This window comes from Aythya ferina (genome assembly GCF_964211825.1).
Source record: "Aythya ferina genome assembly, chromosome: 1".
In the NCBI taxonomy this organism is placed as follows: Eukaryota; Metazoa; Chordata; class Aves; order Anseriformes; family Anatidae; genus Aythya; species Aythya ferina.
The window spans coordinates 124,055,458-124,070,093 of NC_140296.1; the positions used below are offsets into that span (position 1 = coordinate 124,055,458).

Below are 14,636 nucleotides of genomic sequence, written 5' to 3' on the forward strand. Positions count from 1 at the left end.
TTTTTTTTAATGACTTAAACAGAAGTAAATTCCTCCTCATATTCAAAACTTGTTCTGTAAATCCAAATGCTTACAGGTCTTTTGCCACAGGATTTCACATAAAAAGTTCGAGTTGAGCTGCTCGTCTTCTGCGAATTCCACATATTCTTCAGTCAGAATACTCAAAACACATTCCCTTGTTCTGTTGGTCTGGACAATGTGGGTCATTGTTTTCCGTGTGTTCGTTTTTTATAACTAACAGCCTGCATGTACATCTTTGGTAACATTAAAACTGACTTCAACTGTACAAGCCAAATTGACCAGTTGACTGAATTTCAATAGTTTTCTATTTACTTACCATTTCAACATAGGCAAATTAACAGTCAGCTGTACATTCTGATGTGAGCCATTTTATTACCAAATCATTTTTATGCTGATGATCTCATCAACTGAATTCCTGGGGTGGGGAAAAAGGAGTGAAAATGGACTGACTCACAGATACCTAGGTCACCTTAAATGACCTTTTTGAACATAAACATTCTTCTGTTTTAGGCATGTATCTGAAATTTTGGATTTTGAAACTAAAAACAAAATAATAATTACTAGGCCAGAGCACTTCTCGGTCATTTCTGTGCAAATTTGTTTGCTGATTTTCCAATTTTTAAACTGTAATATGGTAACCACTGCAGATGGCTTAGCATCCTCTTGATACCTAATAGATTTGAAGAGTTCAGTTTTATCACATGATAGGTGTACATATGCTTAGAGGCAACACAACTTTTGTTAGTGAATTCTTGCTAGTTTTAGTAGTTTTGTGTGGAGGAATGGTTAAGTGAAGTAGGTCATGTGAATGTTGAGCAGCTAGGAGGCCGCAAGTTAACAAAGTATCGAACACAGCTCAAATGAGCCTGAGAAAGTACGTAAATAAGCCTGAGAAAATACGTGAATGCGGCCTGGGAAGGAATGTAAGTTCTGGGAGGTTTTAGGGAGGTTTCAGGTACAAGGACATGATATCTGTTGGTATGCTGGGAAAGTACTAACTGTGTTACTTTGGTGGGAAACTAGCTGATAGAATAGAGAAATGCACTAACCAATCATGAGCTTAGCTTTTGCAATATGTATGAGCTAATTATATTGAATTAGATAAAAGACGACTGAGCTATCCAATAAATCGAAGTTCACTGATCACTCATATTGAGCGTCTGTGTCTTCCTTCCGTCGACAACAAATGTCCGTCGCAACAAATGGCGCCCGAACAGGGACTAATCTGAACGCGAACAGGGACCTACAATACAGGAACAGGGACTTCGCTGGAGTTGAACCTGCGCTGGAATTGTACCTGCGAGCCACGGTTGGACGGAATACGAGGACCGGTCCTGCAACGCAGCTCAGGAGGTGAAAAGGATTACAAATTGCTGAATCCCCGTACCCGAGGCCTGAAAGGTGAATGGAAAAGAAACCTGGAATACCCACACCCGCACCCGCAGCTCGGAAAGGGAGTCCTCGCACCCGGGATGAGCCTATAGAGGGTCCCGCCGGAAAGCGTCGCCGAGGTCTTTGCAAAGGCTGCAACGGTACCGACGTATATAAAGGTATGGAGAGACAAGCGGCGTATGATTTGCTCAAATGCTTTTTAGAAAAGCAGAGCATGCAGCTTATAGACTGCAAAAAGAATTTACCAGGATTATTAGCATATGGGGTAGCTAAGGGTTGTTTTATCAATCCTGATACAGTTTTTGAACAAACAGAGTGGCGTAAATTTGGGGACAAATTGTTTGATGAAAATAAGACTGCTAAAAAATTATTGAAGCCTTGGAGAGCAGTCACTAACGCCTTAGTTATACATCAGGCTGAGCAGAGAGTTGCTGCTACCGCTACAGAGCGACTGGGATTGCCGGGAAGTGCTGGAGCTGGGGATTGCCCACTGCCGCCTTCAGTGAGAACGATAACGCTGCCTCAGGGGGCTACGGGGCAATGGGAGCCTCCCCCCCCCCAGTCACCGCCACGAGCAGCGCTGCACTCGGAGTTCCGCGGAATCGAACGGCAGCCGACCCTCACCGTGAGGCGAGTCGGCACAGAGCAGAGGGACGGACATCAGGACCCTGCAGCCTGTCTGACGTAACCATGGAAGCAGCGGCGGCTGTGCTGCTTCTCTCTGGCATTCTTTTTATAAGAGGTTTACCTTGCAATGAAAAAGGGATACTAACTGGAGTGTTAATAATTGTATGTGTTATTCTTAAATGTCCAGGTATTTTGTGTTGAAAGTATTTGTGTAAGGGTAAGGTTTTAAAACAAAGTGTTGCAAGTCACTTCAGGAGGAACACAATGAGAGGCAATACTTGTTTGTTTGCTTATCATTCTAAATTATATTCTTGTGGTATGATTGAGGTTGTGGTATGATTGAGAGTGAGATGTGCAAGAGGCCTCTGAGTGTGCAAGTGTGCTCTGGGTGTGCAAGTGTGCTCTGGGTGTGAGTGTGCTGTGTACTGTGTTAGTGAGAGCTCATTTATTGCCATAGTACAGGCTGAAATCATAGGACATTACTGTGGATGGAACAACACCGGGAATATTAGTGTACCATTTGGGGCGTATGGAATAGGTGATACCAATTCAATCTGGTTTCAAAGTCAGGCCAAAGCTTTGCCACCTGGCATGTTTTTAATCTGTGGGGACCGTGCATGGCAAGGAATACCAGCTAGTGCTTTTGGGGGTCCGTGTTACCTAGGACGACTTACACTTTTCGCTCCAGATTTGCACTCGTGGCAGAACTCGACAGGGAGCAGAAGAATTAAACGAGAATTAAAAACTTTGGGTTCTGACTGTAATGATGGTGTAGAATTGTGGGGTCCAGCAGAAAGGTTCTTTGCTTCTTTGGTACCTGGTGTGGGAACTGCACATGCTTTGACTAACATTAATAAGCTTGCTTGTTGGGCTGTTAAACAATCAAATGTAACAACACAAGTTCTTTCTGAAATGTCGCAAGATATGGAAAGCATAAGACATGCTGTGTTACAAAATAGGGCCGCTATTGATTTCTTATTATTAGCTCAAGGACATGGGTGTGAAGATGTAGAAGGAATGTGTTGCTTTAATCTCTCTGATCATGGGCAATCAATTCACAATCAATTAAAATGGTTAATGGATCATACACAAAAAATTACGATACAGAATAATTGGTTTGATGATTGGCTTAAATCTGTCTTTGGAAACGTAGGGGGATGGGTTTTTACTTAATCAAAGAGGGACTTCGCCTTTTGCTTATAATTGTATTGATTATAATTGCTGCACGGGTAGTCGTTAGCTGCTTATCTAGGAAACTAGAACAACTCACAGAGAAGGTGTTTGTAGCCCAAAATAAAAACGGGGGAATTGTGGAGGAATGGTTAAGTGAAGTAGGTCATGTGAATGTTGAGCAGCTAGGAGGCCGCAAGTTAACAAAGTATCGAACACAGCTCAAATGAGCCTGAGAAAGTACGTAAATAAGCCTGAGAAAATACGTGAATGCGGCCTGGGAAGGAATGTAAGTTCTGGGAGGTTTTAGGGAGGTTTCAGGTACAAGGACATGATATCTGTTGGTATGCTGGGAAAGTACTAACTGTGTTACTTTGGTGGGAAACTAGCTGATAGAATAGAGAAATGCACTAACCAATCATGAGCTTAGCTTTTGCAATATGTATGAGCTAATTATATTGAATTAGATAAAAGACGACTGAGCTATCCAATAAATCGAAGTTCACTGATCACTCATATTGAGCGTCTGTGTCTTCCTTCCGTCGACAACAAATGTCCTCGCAACAGTTTTGCTTAGCAACCTTTTTTATTTTTAATATTCAAACTCCTTTTTAATATTCAAACTCCTTTTTAAAGACGGAATTTAGCACTGAATGCAAAGAAGTTCCAAAATGCAAAACCAAAGATGCCTTGTGTTAAAATGTGATCATGTCTGGAGTTGAATTTTATTCTTGTTTTAGAGGGAAAAGGGCAGCCTAAACAATCCAGCCAGAAGAACTGTGCTCTCAGTTGTCCAAAAAGAACACCATACTTCCTCTCAGAATGAGATCAAGTGTGAAAACCTCCAGTGCAGAAGCTAAACTTCTCAGGAAAGTTCTTGTAGGAAAACTCAGTGAGTAGAAATTAGCATTTACAATGTCAACATCAATGCAAATAAATGAAACACGTGGAAAAATCACAGGTACGTTACCATGCTTGCTGTTATCAGTGCCCATCAGCATGACAGTTAAAACTACTAAAGAGGGAGCAAAAAGCTAATAGACACAGTCATCAAGAAATACATGGCATGCAGGTATTGACAAATGACCTACTCTTTCTTAGCAATTATAACCCTTTACAGTAACATGACCAAAGAAGATCCCACTGACTGGAGGAGGGGAAACATAACCCACTTTTTTAAAAATGGAAAAAAAGGAGACCAGGGAACTACAGGCCAGTCTCACCTCTATGCCCAGCAAGGTCATGGAGAAGATCCTCCTGAAAACCATAGTAAGGCAAACGGAAAATAAGGAAGTGATTGGTGACAGCCAACATGGCTTTGCTAAAGGAAGATCATGCCTGACAAATCTGGTGGCCTTCTACGATGGGGTTATAGCATTGGTGGATAAGGGAAGAGCAACTGACTTCATCTGCCTGGACTTGTGCAAAGCATGTGCCACTTTCCTGCATGATATCCTTGTCACTAAATTGGAGAGACGTAGATTTGATGGATGGACCGCTCAGTAGGTAAGGAATTGGCTGGATTGTCGCATTCAAAGAGTCACAGTCAATGTCCAGGTGGAGATCAGCAATAAGTGGTGCTCCTCAGGGATCAGTATTGGGACCAGCACTGCTTAACATCTTTGACAGTGACATGGACAGTGGGATTGAGTGCACCCTCAGCAAGTTTGCTGATGACACCAAGCTGTGTGGTGCGGTCAACACAGTGGATGGAAGGGATGCCTTCCAGAGGGACCTGGACAGGCTTCAGAGGTGGGCCTGGGAGAACCTCATGAGGTTCAACAAGGTCCAGTGCAGGGTCATGCATCCGGGTTGGCGCAATCCCAAGCACAAATACAGGCTGGGTGGAAAATGGATTGTGAGCAGCCCTGAGGAGAAGGACCTGGGGATGTTGGTTGATGAGAAGCTCAATGTGAGCTGGTTTAGAGCCCAGAAATCTAACTGTACCCTAAGCTGCATCAAAAGCAGCGTGGCCAGCAGGTTGAAGGAGGTGATTCTTCTTCTTTGCTCTGCTCTCTTGAGAACCCACTTCAAGTGCTATGTTCAGCTCAAGGGCTCCCAGCACAAGAAGGACATGGACCTGTTAGAACATGTCCAGAGGAAGGCCACGAAGATGATCAAAGGGCTGGGGCACCTCTCCTACGAATGCAGGCTGAGGGAATTAGGATTGTTCAGCCTGGAAAAGAGAAGGCCCCAGGGAGATTTTAGAGTGGCCTTCTAGTACCTAAAGGGGGCCTACAGGAAAGCTGGAAAGGGATTCTTTGTCAAGGAGTGCAGTAACAGGGCGAGTGGGAATGCCTTTAAACTAAACAACAGTAGACTTAGATTAGACATAAGGAAGAAATTCTTTACTCAGAGGGTGGTGAGGCACTGGAACAGGTTGCACAGAGAAGTTGTCAAAGTTCCATCCCTAGAATTGTTTAATGACAAGCTGGATGGAGCTTGGAGAAACCTGGTCTAGTGGAAGATGTCCCTGCCCATGGCAGGGGAGTTCAAACTAGATGAGTTCCTTAAGGTTCCTTCCAACCCAAAGCATTCTATGATTCTATTTAAGAGTTTTAAGAGTGGCTATCACTGCATAGTTATCCTATTTTTACTGTTAAAACAGCTTATCCTTTAATTCTAATGCTTTAAGGTTAAGGCATATTACACCAATGGGCAAACCTATTTTCATTTCAACCTACAGTAGAGTCAACAAAATTACAATAAAGTCAGCTTCTTCTTCCTTTCTTCCTCTTCTGGTGTTATGCAGTACTAAGATTCAGCAATAAATTAGGTGAAGTATCATTTGCCAGTCAAAAAAATGTTTACTACAAGCCTAGTAAACAGAAATTGTCCGAAGTTTATAATCCTCACTACAGTGGGCATACACATGGCACTGCTTTAAAACTCCATAAAACATTTTTTTTTTTTAGGTTGCTAAAGACCTGTGACTTGTCTGGATCATTTATGAAAAAGCAGCTCATCTCATGGCAATAAACTGAAAATATTGGACAGGACGTACACAATGCTGTCATCTCTTCTGAGTTTTTAACTTTTTGACAAACTTAATTTAGATAAGCCCCTTCATAAGCACAGGCAAGACAACTGTGAAAACAGTTCACAAAATATATTAGCTTACTGAAGACTTAGATTTTACATATGCTGGTCAGTTGTCAGGGATATCCACTGGTGTAAATAACACAATTTTACTAAGGAATTTTCCTGAATAGGAGAAACACTGCATGTCAGTTCCCTGGAAAAATTAAAAAAAAATCCTTGAAAGGATTATTTTGATTATTTGTTAACGGACCATTGGACAGATTACAGCTCTTGCTCTCGATTCTAAATGACAGATTTCAGGTTGAATTTATCCAAACAAGCTACAGTATCATGCCCAGAAAGAAGCGTCATTTTGATGGTGTTTATAAAAAGGAGAAAAACAACCATGTAAAGGAACTGCTGGCATATGCAAGCACAGTGAATCATTAATCTTTTTCATATTGCAGATGTCATGAATAACTTTCTTCAAAAATAAAACAGTATGCTATCCCTTTTATTGTATTAATAAATCAGCAGCAGACAATAACTGTCTTAATGGCAAAAATGTCCTCCAGCCACCATCACACAACAGCTATTAGAATAATATTTGCTTTGTTTTCTTTATTTGATGCTAGTTCTCAAGTGTGAGTGTAGTGTACTCCCCATAACGACTGACACTGTCAATCCTCAGGCTTCTGTCATCCCATGTGTTACTGCTAGCAGAAATATTTTATGCTACCAGTCACATCAGAAGTTTTAACTGGTGAAGCTCCACTTAATGAAAAAAGCAAGTAGTTCAACAAGTAGCTTAAGGACTCTCTCCACAGACAAATGCTGTTCGTGCTAGATAAGATGCTTAGTTCTCCTAACAGCAAAACGGGGCATACTCCAGCATACCTCACAAACCTTTTTATGGACTACTATCAAGTAAACTCTAAGCAAAGCTTATAAGTATCACTTACTAATCCTGCTTATCACTTGCTTTACAAACCAGAACACACAACAACTGGAAACAACCCCAGAATCCTACTGCAAATAGTTGCTGCTGAACTTCTATAGGGAGGCCTAGCAAGATGCCATGGGCTCCATGTTTGGTTTTATTACAGACTTCCCACAAGATGCTAGTCAAGAGAGTTACATCTGAGTTTACAGAGACCAACACCAGCTACAGCACTTCTTGTTCTGATTCATCTTGCTTCAGAACATGTACTGGATTTTTCAGAGTTTTAAGAACTCTAATCTGTAATTGAGGGTCACAGGCCCTCAGAATACTAACTTCTGAGAAAGGGTAAAGCCAAGCACATGTAACATCGTGCTTCTGTTCATTGAAGCAAACCTAGATCAGCAAGTATCTCCTGTATTTTATCCACAAATCTATCCACTACTCAACTGATGATGCCTGAAATTAGTATAAGAGGTTCTCTTACAAAGAATAGTGAATACCTTAATGAGCAAACATTTATAGGACACATCCAGTACCACTGTACAGAAATGATTAAAAATAGAAGGTTCATCCTGGGTGCATGTAAAGACAGGTGTTAGACACACACACCTTCACAGCCTGCTGTACAGATGGCGAGTAATGACTTGCTCTTCCTTTGTGATCTCCCCTCTGGCTGGGCTTGCATTTTATGCGCTTGCAGGACAGAATGATGCTTCCTAAACAACCTATGACCTACTGACCAAATTCATGTCAGATCTGGCACAGAAGAGCACCTGTGGCACTGTATGCAGCCAGCACATATGCTTTGGAGGGGGAAACCTATGCTCAAAAGAACGACCTTAGTGAACACATTCTGGAGTTGCAGCCTAGTAACAAGCTCCTTTCAATATCATATTACTACAGATACAGATATTCATCCATCATTTTGTCCAAAGAACCAGATGCCTCTCACACACCTACTGGACAGGTTTTCTTTTGTGGGTAGACATAGTTGAATTTGGCACCTCAGATAAAATACACCTGTGATGATGCAATTTTTAAACCCCACAGAACAAGCATCTCAAACAAGCGATGATTCTTGAGGATCAGAAAAAAAAAAACAACCCACACACCTAAGCTTACACACTGACACACAATGTTAAAGAAGAAATAGTAAGAAAACATGAAACGACTGCATGTCTGTAAAAAGACATAACTAAGATTATTCCAAATGCATATTAACTACAAAAGGTGATGTCACATATAAAAACATTCAAATCAAAATTTCAGCTAAATACTGTCAACTGTCTTGAGTTATTCAGACTCAAAAAACTTAGTTTCTCAAAGGTAAATCTCTGAAAGATAATGAAAACACACAAAGTGAAAGGATCCATCTTAATATGGATAAAATAAAAAGTGCACAGTGAAACAAACAGAAATCCATGTAACACCATATTCCTCTGACTCTCTTGGTCTGGGTTAGGTCTCTCTCCCCAGCTACTTCATTCTCCTGATGGCGATCTGCAGTCTGTTTCCAACAGTTTAAATGGGAAACAAGTGACTCCAATAAGTTCTCTTCAGAGGCAGATCTCTCTCTACTGGCTTCAGTTACTGAAAAGTCTCAAGTTTCCCTGCTTATCTCATTCATGCTGATAAACTACAGAGAAATCATCCAACTTGGCAAATTAAGTAGTCTCTCAGGTACCAGAAGCAGTCCTATCTGCCAAACTATTTGAAAGAAATGAAGCGTGAACGCTTGTTTATGAGTCCTTCTTTTGGAAAATAAAGATAATATATAATCACTTGACAGGAATAATCTTCGACAAGTTATTAAGTGTTTAAAATCCACTGGTGAAACTGATGCCATAGAAATATTTTTAAGTGGCAAAAATCAGTCCAGTGGTCAAAATTTAAGAAAGAGAATAAAAGCCTTCTGAGAAGGAAAGACATAAAATGTATTGATGAAAATTCTTTACACAAAGGAGATTGCTCTGTCTCTGTTCAAGTGGTTAGAAGGAACTGAAAGGGAAAGGAGTACCCAGCCTTACAAATGCAGGCAAACACATGCATTTGGCAGTGTTTGGCTGCACCCATCTGCATACTGGGGAAAAAGGGTTCTTGCTAAGGTGCTTGTGCAGAGGTATAGCATTGATCTATCTCAATAATCCTGTAGATGAGGGATCATTGTTCTTTCTCTGAGGTTTTCCATGTTCACGGTAGATGACTCCAAGGGGCACAATCTAGCTGAAGTTATCCAGAGACAGGATCAATGTTTGTAGCTGAAAAGATGATGTGGGACTGCACTACTCAATGCTTGAAGGCTTCAGTGATCACATAGTACTAAATGTGATCTGAGCTACAAATGACAGAAATACAGATTTTTGGAAAGGAATCATCCTTCACTATGCTGCTGAGATCATTACACTAAAGGTAAGAACAGCAATGCCTCCTAACAGCTCCAGCTGCTCCCTGACACAAGTTGAAAACCACATGCAGCTGAGACCACTCTCCATGAAACATCTTTGCTACAGAAATTGCTACAAGCAGTTTTCCTTGCTTATGTCTGATAGCAAAAGAAAGCTTCTGTTCTGGGGGTCTTCAGAAGAAAACTGGTAGGTTAACAATGCTGACCCAGATGAAATTTGGAAGCTTGCTCAAAACAAATATTTGGGATGATCTTTCAGGGATTTTTATGCCTTTTGTTAGGACAAAAGTGTAAAGTAACTGGGCTTGAATTTCACTGCTATTCTGACACAAGTGATAGCTGCTATAAAGGCTGTCTTCCTGAAGAGTTGCCACAGCTATCGGTTTTAAAGGTTGACTTGCAACATTGGACCACTCCCTGAGGGCAAAGTATAGGATCATAGAATGGCTTGAGCTGGAAGGGACCTTAAGGACTATTTAGTTCCACCTCCCCTACCATGGACAGGGATGCCACCCCACTAGATCACGTTGCCCAGGGCCCCATCCAACCTGGTCCTGAACACCTCCAGAGATGAGGCATCTACAACTTCTATAGGATTGCCTCACCATCCTCTGAATGAAGAATTTCCTCCTAACATCCAATCTAAACCTCTTCTCTTTTAGTTTAAAATAATTTCCCCTTGTCCTATCATTATCTATCCAAGTAAAAAGTTTCTCTCTACACCTTTTTTTTCATAAACCCACTTTAAGTACTGAAAGAGCCCCTTTTCAGTACTTAAAGGGACTTGACTTAGTACTTTATTGAGCTGCCAGTAATCTCTGATGTCAGACCTAAGCCTGACAGATTCTGGAGGCAGAGAAAGACTCACTGCCGTGAACGCAAGTTGTTCAGCTCTTACATTACTACAAATAAAATGGAGTAGCAAAATTCTGTGCTTCTTCTTTCGTTTAGGCCTCTATCACAGACCACATAAATCAGTGCAACAGAAAGGACTGCTTGCAACTGATCACTCTGTAGACACAGTCCTTGAAGAATGTTGACAACAACAAGGATGAAAAGTAGTACTTGATGAAAAATGTACTCTCAATTTTTTCAGGATACCTGCTGGATTTGCACTCTGTCACTATGCTCCTTCTTCCAAAATGAACTCACTGCTAACAAGAAAATTAATGGGTCCCAGGATGATGCCAAATACATAAAAAGACAACTAATACGGGGTTTCTTCTGGTTCCTCTTAGGGTTGCAGGCTTAAAATCCATGAGAACTTGTTGATATGTATGTGGTGGTCCCCTAAACAAAGGGAAAAAATAGGTATGGATACCTGAAAGCATATCAAACCTTAACCTGTGAAATATGGCAGGAAACCTAAAGTTTTAGGTAGTGGACTACAGAATGGCTAAAATAAAAAAAAAAAAAAAGGAAGGAATAATAATAATAAAAAAAAAGATAAAATCAAAAGATAAAAAGACATAGGCAACAGATGAAAAGATAGAAAGCTGTTAAGATGTGAGAAGAGCTATGAGTTAATCTGTAGGTTGGGTCAGCCTCCAGCTCCATTAAAGTATGTGAAGCAATGAGGCATGAAATCGCAACAATGTTATTGGAAGAGCAAAGTCATCTGTGATTGCAAGTCTTTGGGTATATGCATCCTTTCAATCTAAGCACGCCTTTGGATAAGCACTCAGAAGTGTAAATCTCCAATCTTTTTTAACAGAAATTTGAAAAGTGGGATGGAATTGGCTTGATATTTCTCAGTTTGTCACTGAGAAAATAGCAAGAAGATTGTTGTACTGCTTTTGTCAAACAAACCTGTAGCCTTGCAAGAAAAGTGACAAAAAGATTATTTCTAGCTTTGAGGAGTTACAGAATATCAAAACAAGTTATTTTTGTCACTAAAGAACAGTGATTTGACATTTCAGGTTGATGTTTACTGAAGTGGACTTCTTTTGAAAGCATCTTGATAAAACAGTTTCAAAGTTCTAACAAAGGGTCCTAAATCAGCTTAAATGGGCACGGAAACCAACTTTATAGATTCCATACTCAAAGAATTTGGTTACTCTGTGTAACTCATTACTGTGAAATCAGTTTGCAAACCAATGATATACCAAGATTCTAAAAAAAACTTAATGTGCAACTTGATTTACTAAAATACATTACATGACACAGACACCTTCCAGTATCCTTACCTCTTGGCCTGAAAGGTAGTATGCTGCTAGAAGACCACCAATGAAGCGAATATTGACTTCAAATACAGACACTTCAGAATTCTGAAACACAAAGAAAATGTAAGTAATTAACCAACTCTCTAATCAAAGAAAAAAGGCAAACAGGATGTGAGGAGACTGTCTCAGGTTGTGCCAGGGGAGGTTCAGTTTGGACATTAGGAAGAATTTCTTCATGGAGAGGGTGGTCAAGCACCGGAATGGGCTGCCCAGGGAAGTGATGAAGTGCCCATACCTGGAGTATTTAAGACATGTATGGACATGGCACTAAGGGCACAGTTTAGTGAAAGGACTCGGTAGGGCAGGTTGATGGTTGGACTCAATGATCTTGCAGGTTTTTTCCAACCTAGATGATTCTATTATTCTATATGCTAAACCAATATACATGTAAGGGTTTGTACTGTTTCAATATGTTAAATCATACCAAAATTCCTATAAATGCCTTCATGACACAATGCTAATTCCAGCTCTAGCATCAACTGATTTTTAAAAATCAAATTAGTTTTTCTCCTACTCTCTGATCATATTAACACTACAGAGTACAATTTTAGTTGCTTGGGGACGGTGAGAGAGAAAGCAACATTTACATTTAGTACTTTTCCATAATGCAGCACCTTTTCTCTTATGTTTAACCATAACTTTGAATCTCCTGGTTTACAGGACAAAGTAGAAGAATAATTAGAAAATTCCTGTAACATGTTTTCTTAACATGAATTACCAATGTGCAAATTCAGAGCTTCATTTTAAGATACTCTCCATCAAGGAACAGCCTTTATGTATTCAATGGTGTAACAACAAGAGCTTCTCAGTGGTTTTGCAGCTGAAGAGAAACCACTTTACTGCCTCCCTCTACATTAATATATTTGGGTTAAATTCACTGGTACATTTTGACTCATGTAACCCAATCTGAAAAACTAAGAGGAATTACCTAGTTTTATTATCTTTCTGCCTCCCTCTGAGCCCCACTCACTCCTTTGCTTGCTTAATCCCATGTCTTTCATAAACTTTTATTCATTCAACCCATTAGACACACATGTTGTTTTATCAAAACACATTGAAATAAAACAAGCTTTAATTTATCCAGAAAATCACTATCACACAAGTTTTCCCACCAGTGAGTACACCAGTGACATGATATAAACCTGTATATCCTTCCTTTAACACTACTTCTATGGAAACTATAGCTGTATCATGCATTTTGCATGTATACAAAATATGTATATTTTTCACACATTATCTCCAAGAGATTATATAAATAAAGATTTCCTCTAACAGTGCTGATGATTAGAAGTCTGAAGTTTGAAATACTCACAAAAATAGGTTTTTAGTAAAAGATGTATTTTAATTCAGATACAGATGACACAAGAAAAATACCAACAATGCAGTGTATGATTCTAATTAATACCTATTAAAGTCATGAATCACACAAGGAACAGTACAGTGTATAGTGAAACCAGTCACTTGTATTTCCCAGTAAAAGAATTCAAGAGGAACTCTTTTTTTTTTTTAGATCTTTAACCACATAAGGAAATCACTCAAGTCTTGCATATACAAGACAACTTGTTAACCTTCAGAAATGTTTTCTGATACAAAGGAAGCTGTAATTTAACCTCAGTGAGTCATGCAAATTTATTTCACCCAAATCCTAGACTAACTCTGCAAATTTCTATAGAGATTTCCTCACAACAGACAAAAGCTGTGGTAGTAATTTATTCCACCTTCCATAATGGCACCATTATGTCTGCACCATCTCTGACACATTTAGGGTCTTCAGTTTTATACTGAATAATTATTTGGCACTAACTAAAAAAAGGCAGAAAGTAGAATTTCTTTCATGTTTGCCAGACAGGAAATGTATGAAACAAAACAAACAAACAAAATTGCCAACAAACCCTTTCAGAAATGTAGGATTTAATATAAGAATAATAATAAACATCTGCTCATTTCTGACTGTATACCAATGTTTCATTTTGTCTGGGGAGAAATTCTCCTTCACAACTCAGTTATTTCAAGCTATTATGAGCAGTAAACTCTTATTTTCCTGCAATCATTTCTTCTGTAGAAGCCTTGTAGTTTCCCACTGATCACCTTCCTTTTCTTCCATTATCCACTTTTTGTACTTTGAAAATATTATATGTATATACCTTTAATTACAATTGGAGAGTTAATGGTGTTCTTTATTTAATATTAAGCTAGAAACAGAACACTTCACTTAAGTTTGCATATCAACTTCTAATACTTTTAATCACAAGTTTTTTAAACTCTAGCTGAAAGACTTCTCCCCCTCCATCAGAACACCATGAAGGGGACCAGAGAAATATTAAGATGGGTAAGTTCTACTCACCACGCTGAAATCAAGATTTTTGTCAATCCACTCTTGTCCTTCTCTGAATTCATCATGAAGCCCCATGATATAAAGAGTATCCAGTGCATCTACTATGGTAGCACCCATTTGTGAGTTTCCTAAACACAAAAATAAAGATTTCTATTACAACTGATTATTTCATCACTTTTCCTGAACATCACAGGCATGAGAAAATATCCCAAGCAGTTGCAAAGCAAAGTTACTAGAAGATGACAATATAACAAATAGTCCAACTGAGCAAGGAATAAGCAGCTACAAAAGAGGATTGTATCCCTTTCAAAGCTTAAGTTCTCTGACATAGTTTGGAATCTGGGGAGAAAAAATGACTAAAGACATAAAAAAAACTTACCTGCTTTCATAACCTTAACATGAGCAACTCCCCTTTGTAACAATTAAGGGACAGAAAGAAATTCAGATTCAAAAAACTATTAGGAATTCTAGGGCAGAAGTGTTTAAAAACAAACCCACAAA

The 14,636-nt window shown here is 39.5% G+C and overlaps 1 protein-coding gene and 1 long non-coding RNA gene across 2 annotated transcripts in view; one reads left to right on the forward strand and one right to left on the reverse strand.

Moving 5' to 3' along the window:
• MAN1A2 (mannosidase alpha class 1A member 2) overlaps positions 1-14,636 on the reverse strand; it is a 140,399-nt gene that overhangs the window by 57,758 nt on the left and 68,005 nt on the right. The window contains exons 4-5 of the mRNA XM_084501186.1: positions 14,145-14,263; positions 11,765-11,845 (exon numbers count right to left, since the gene is read on the reverse strand). Coding sequence (XP_084357312.1) covers positions 11,765-11,845; positions 14,145-14,263 — 200 coding nt within the window. The remainder of the gene's footprint in view (positions 1-11,764; positions 11,846-14,144; positions 14,264-14,636) is intronic.
• LOC311434746 lies at positions 804-3,726 on the forward strand. Its single transcript, XR_014691705.1, has 2 exons — positions 804-1,974; positions 2,006-3,726. It is a non-coding gene; the product is annotated as an uncharacterized lncRNA (long non-coding RNA).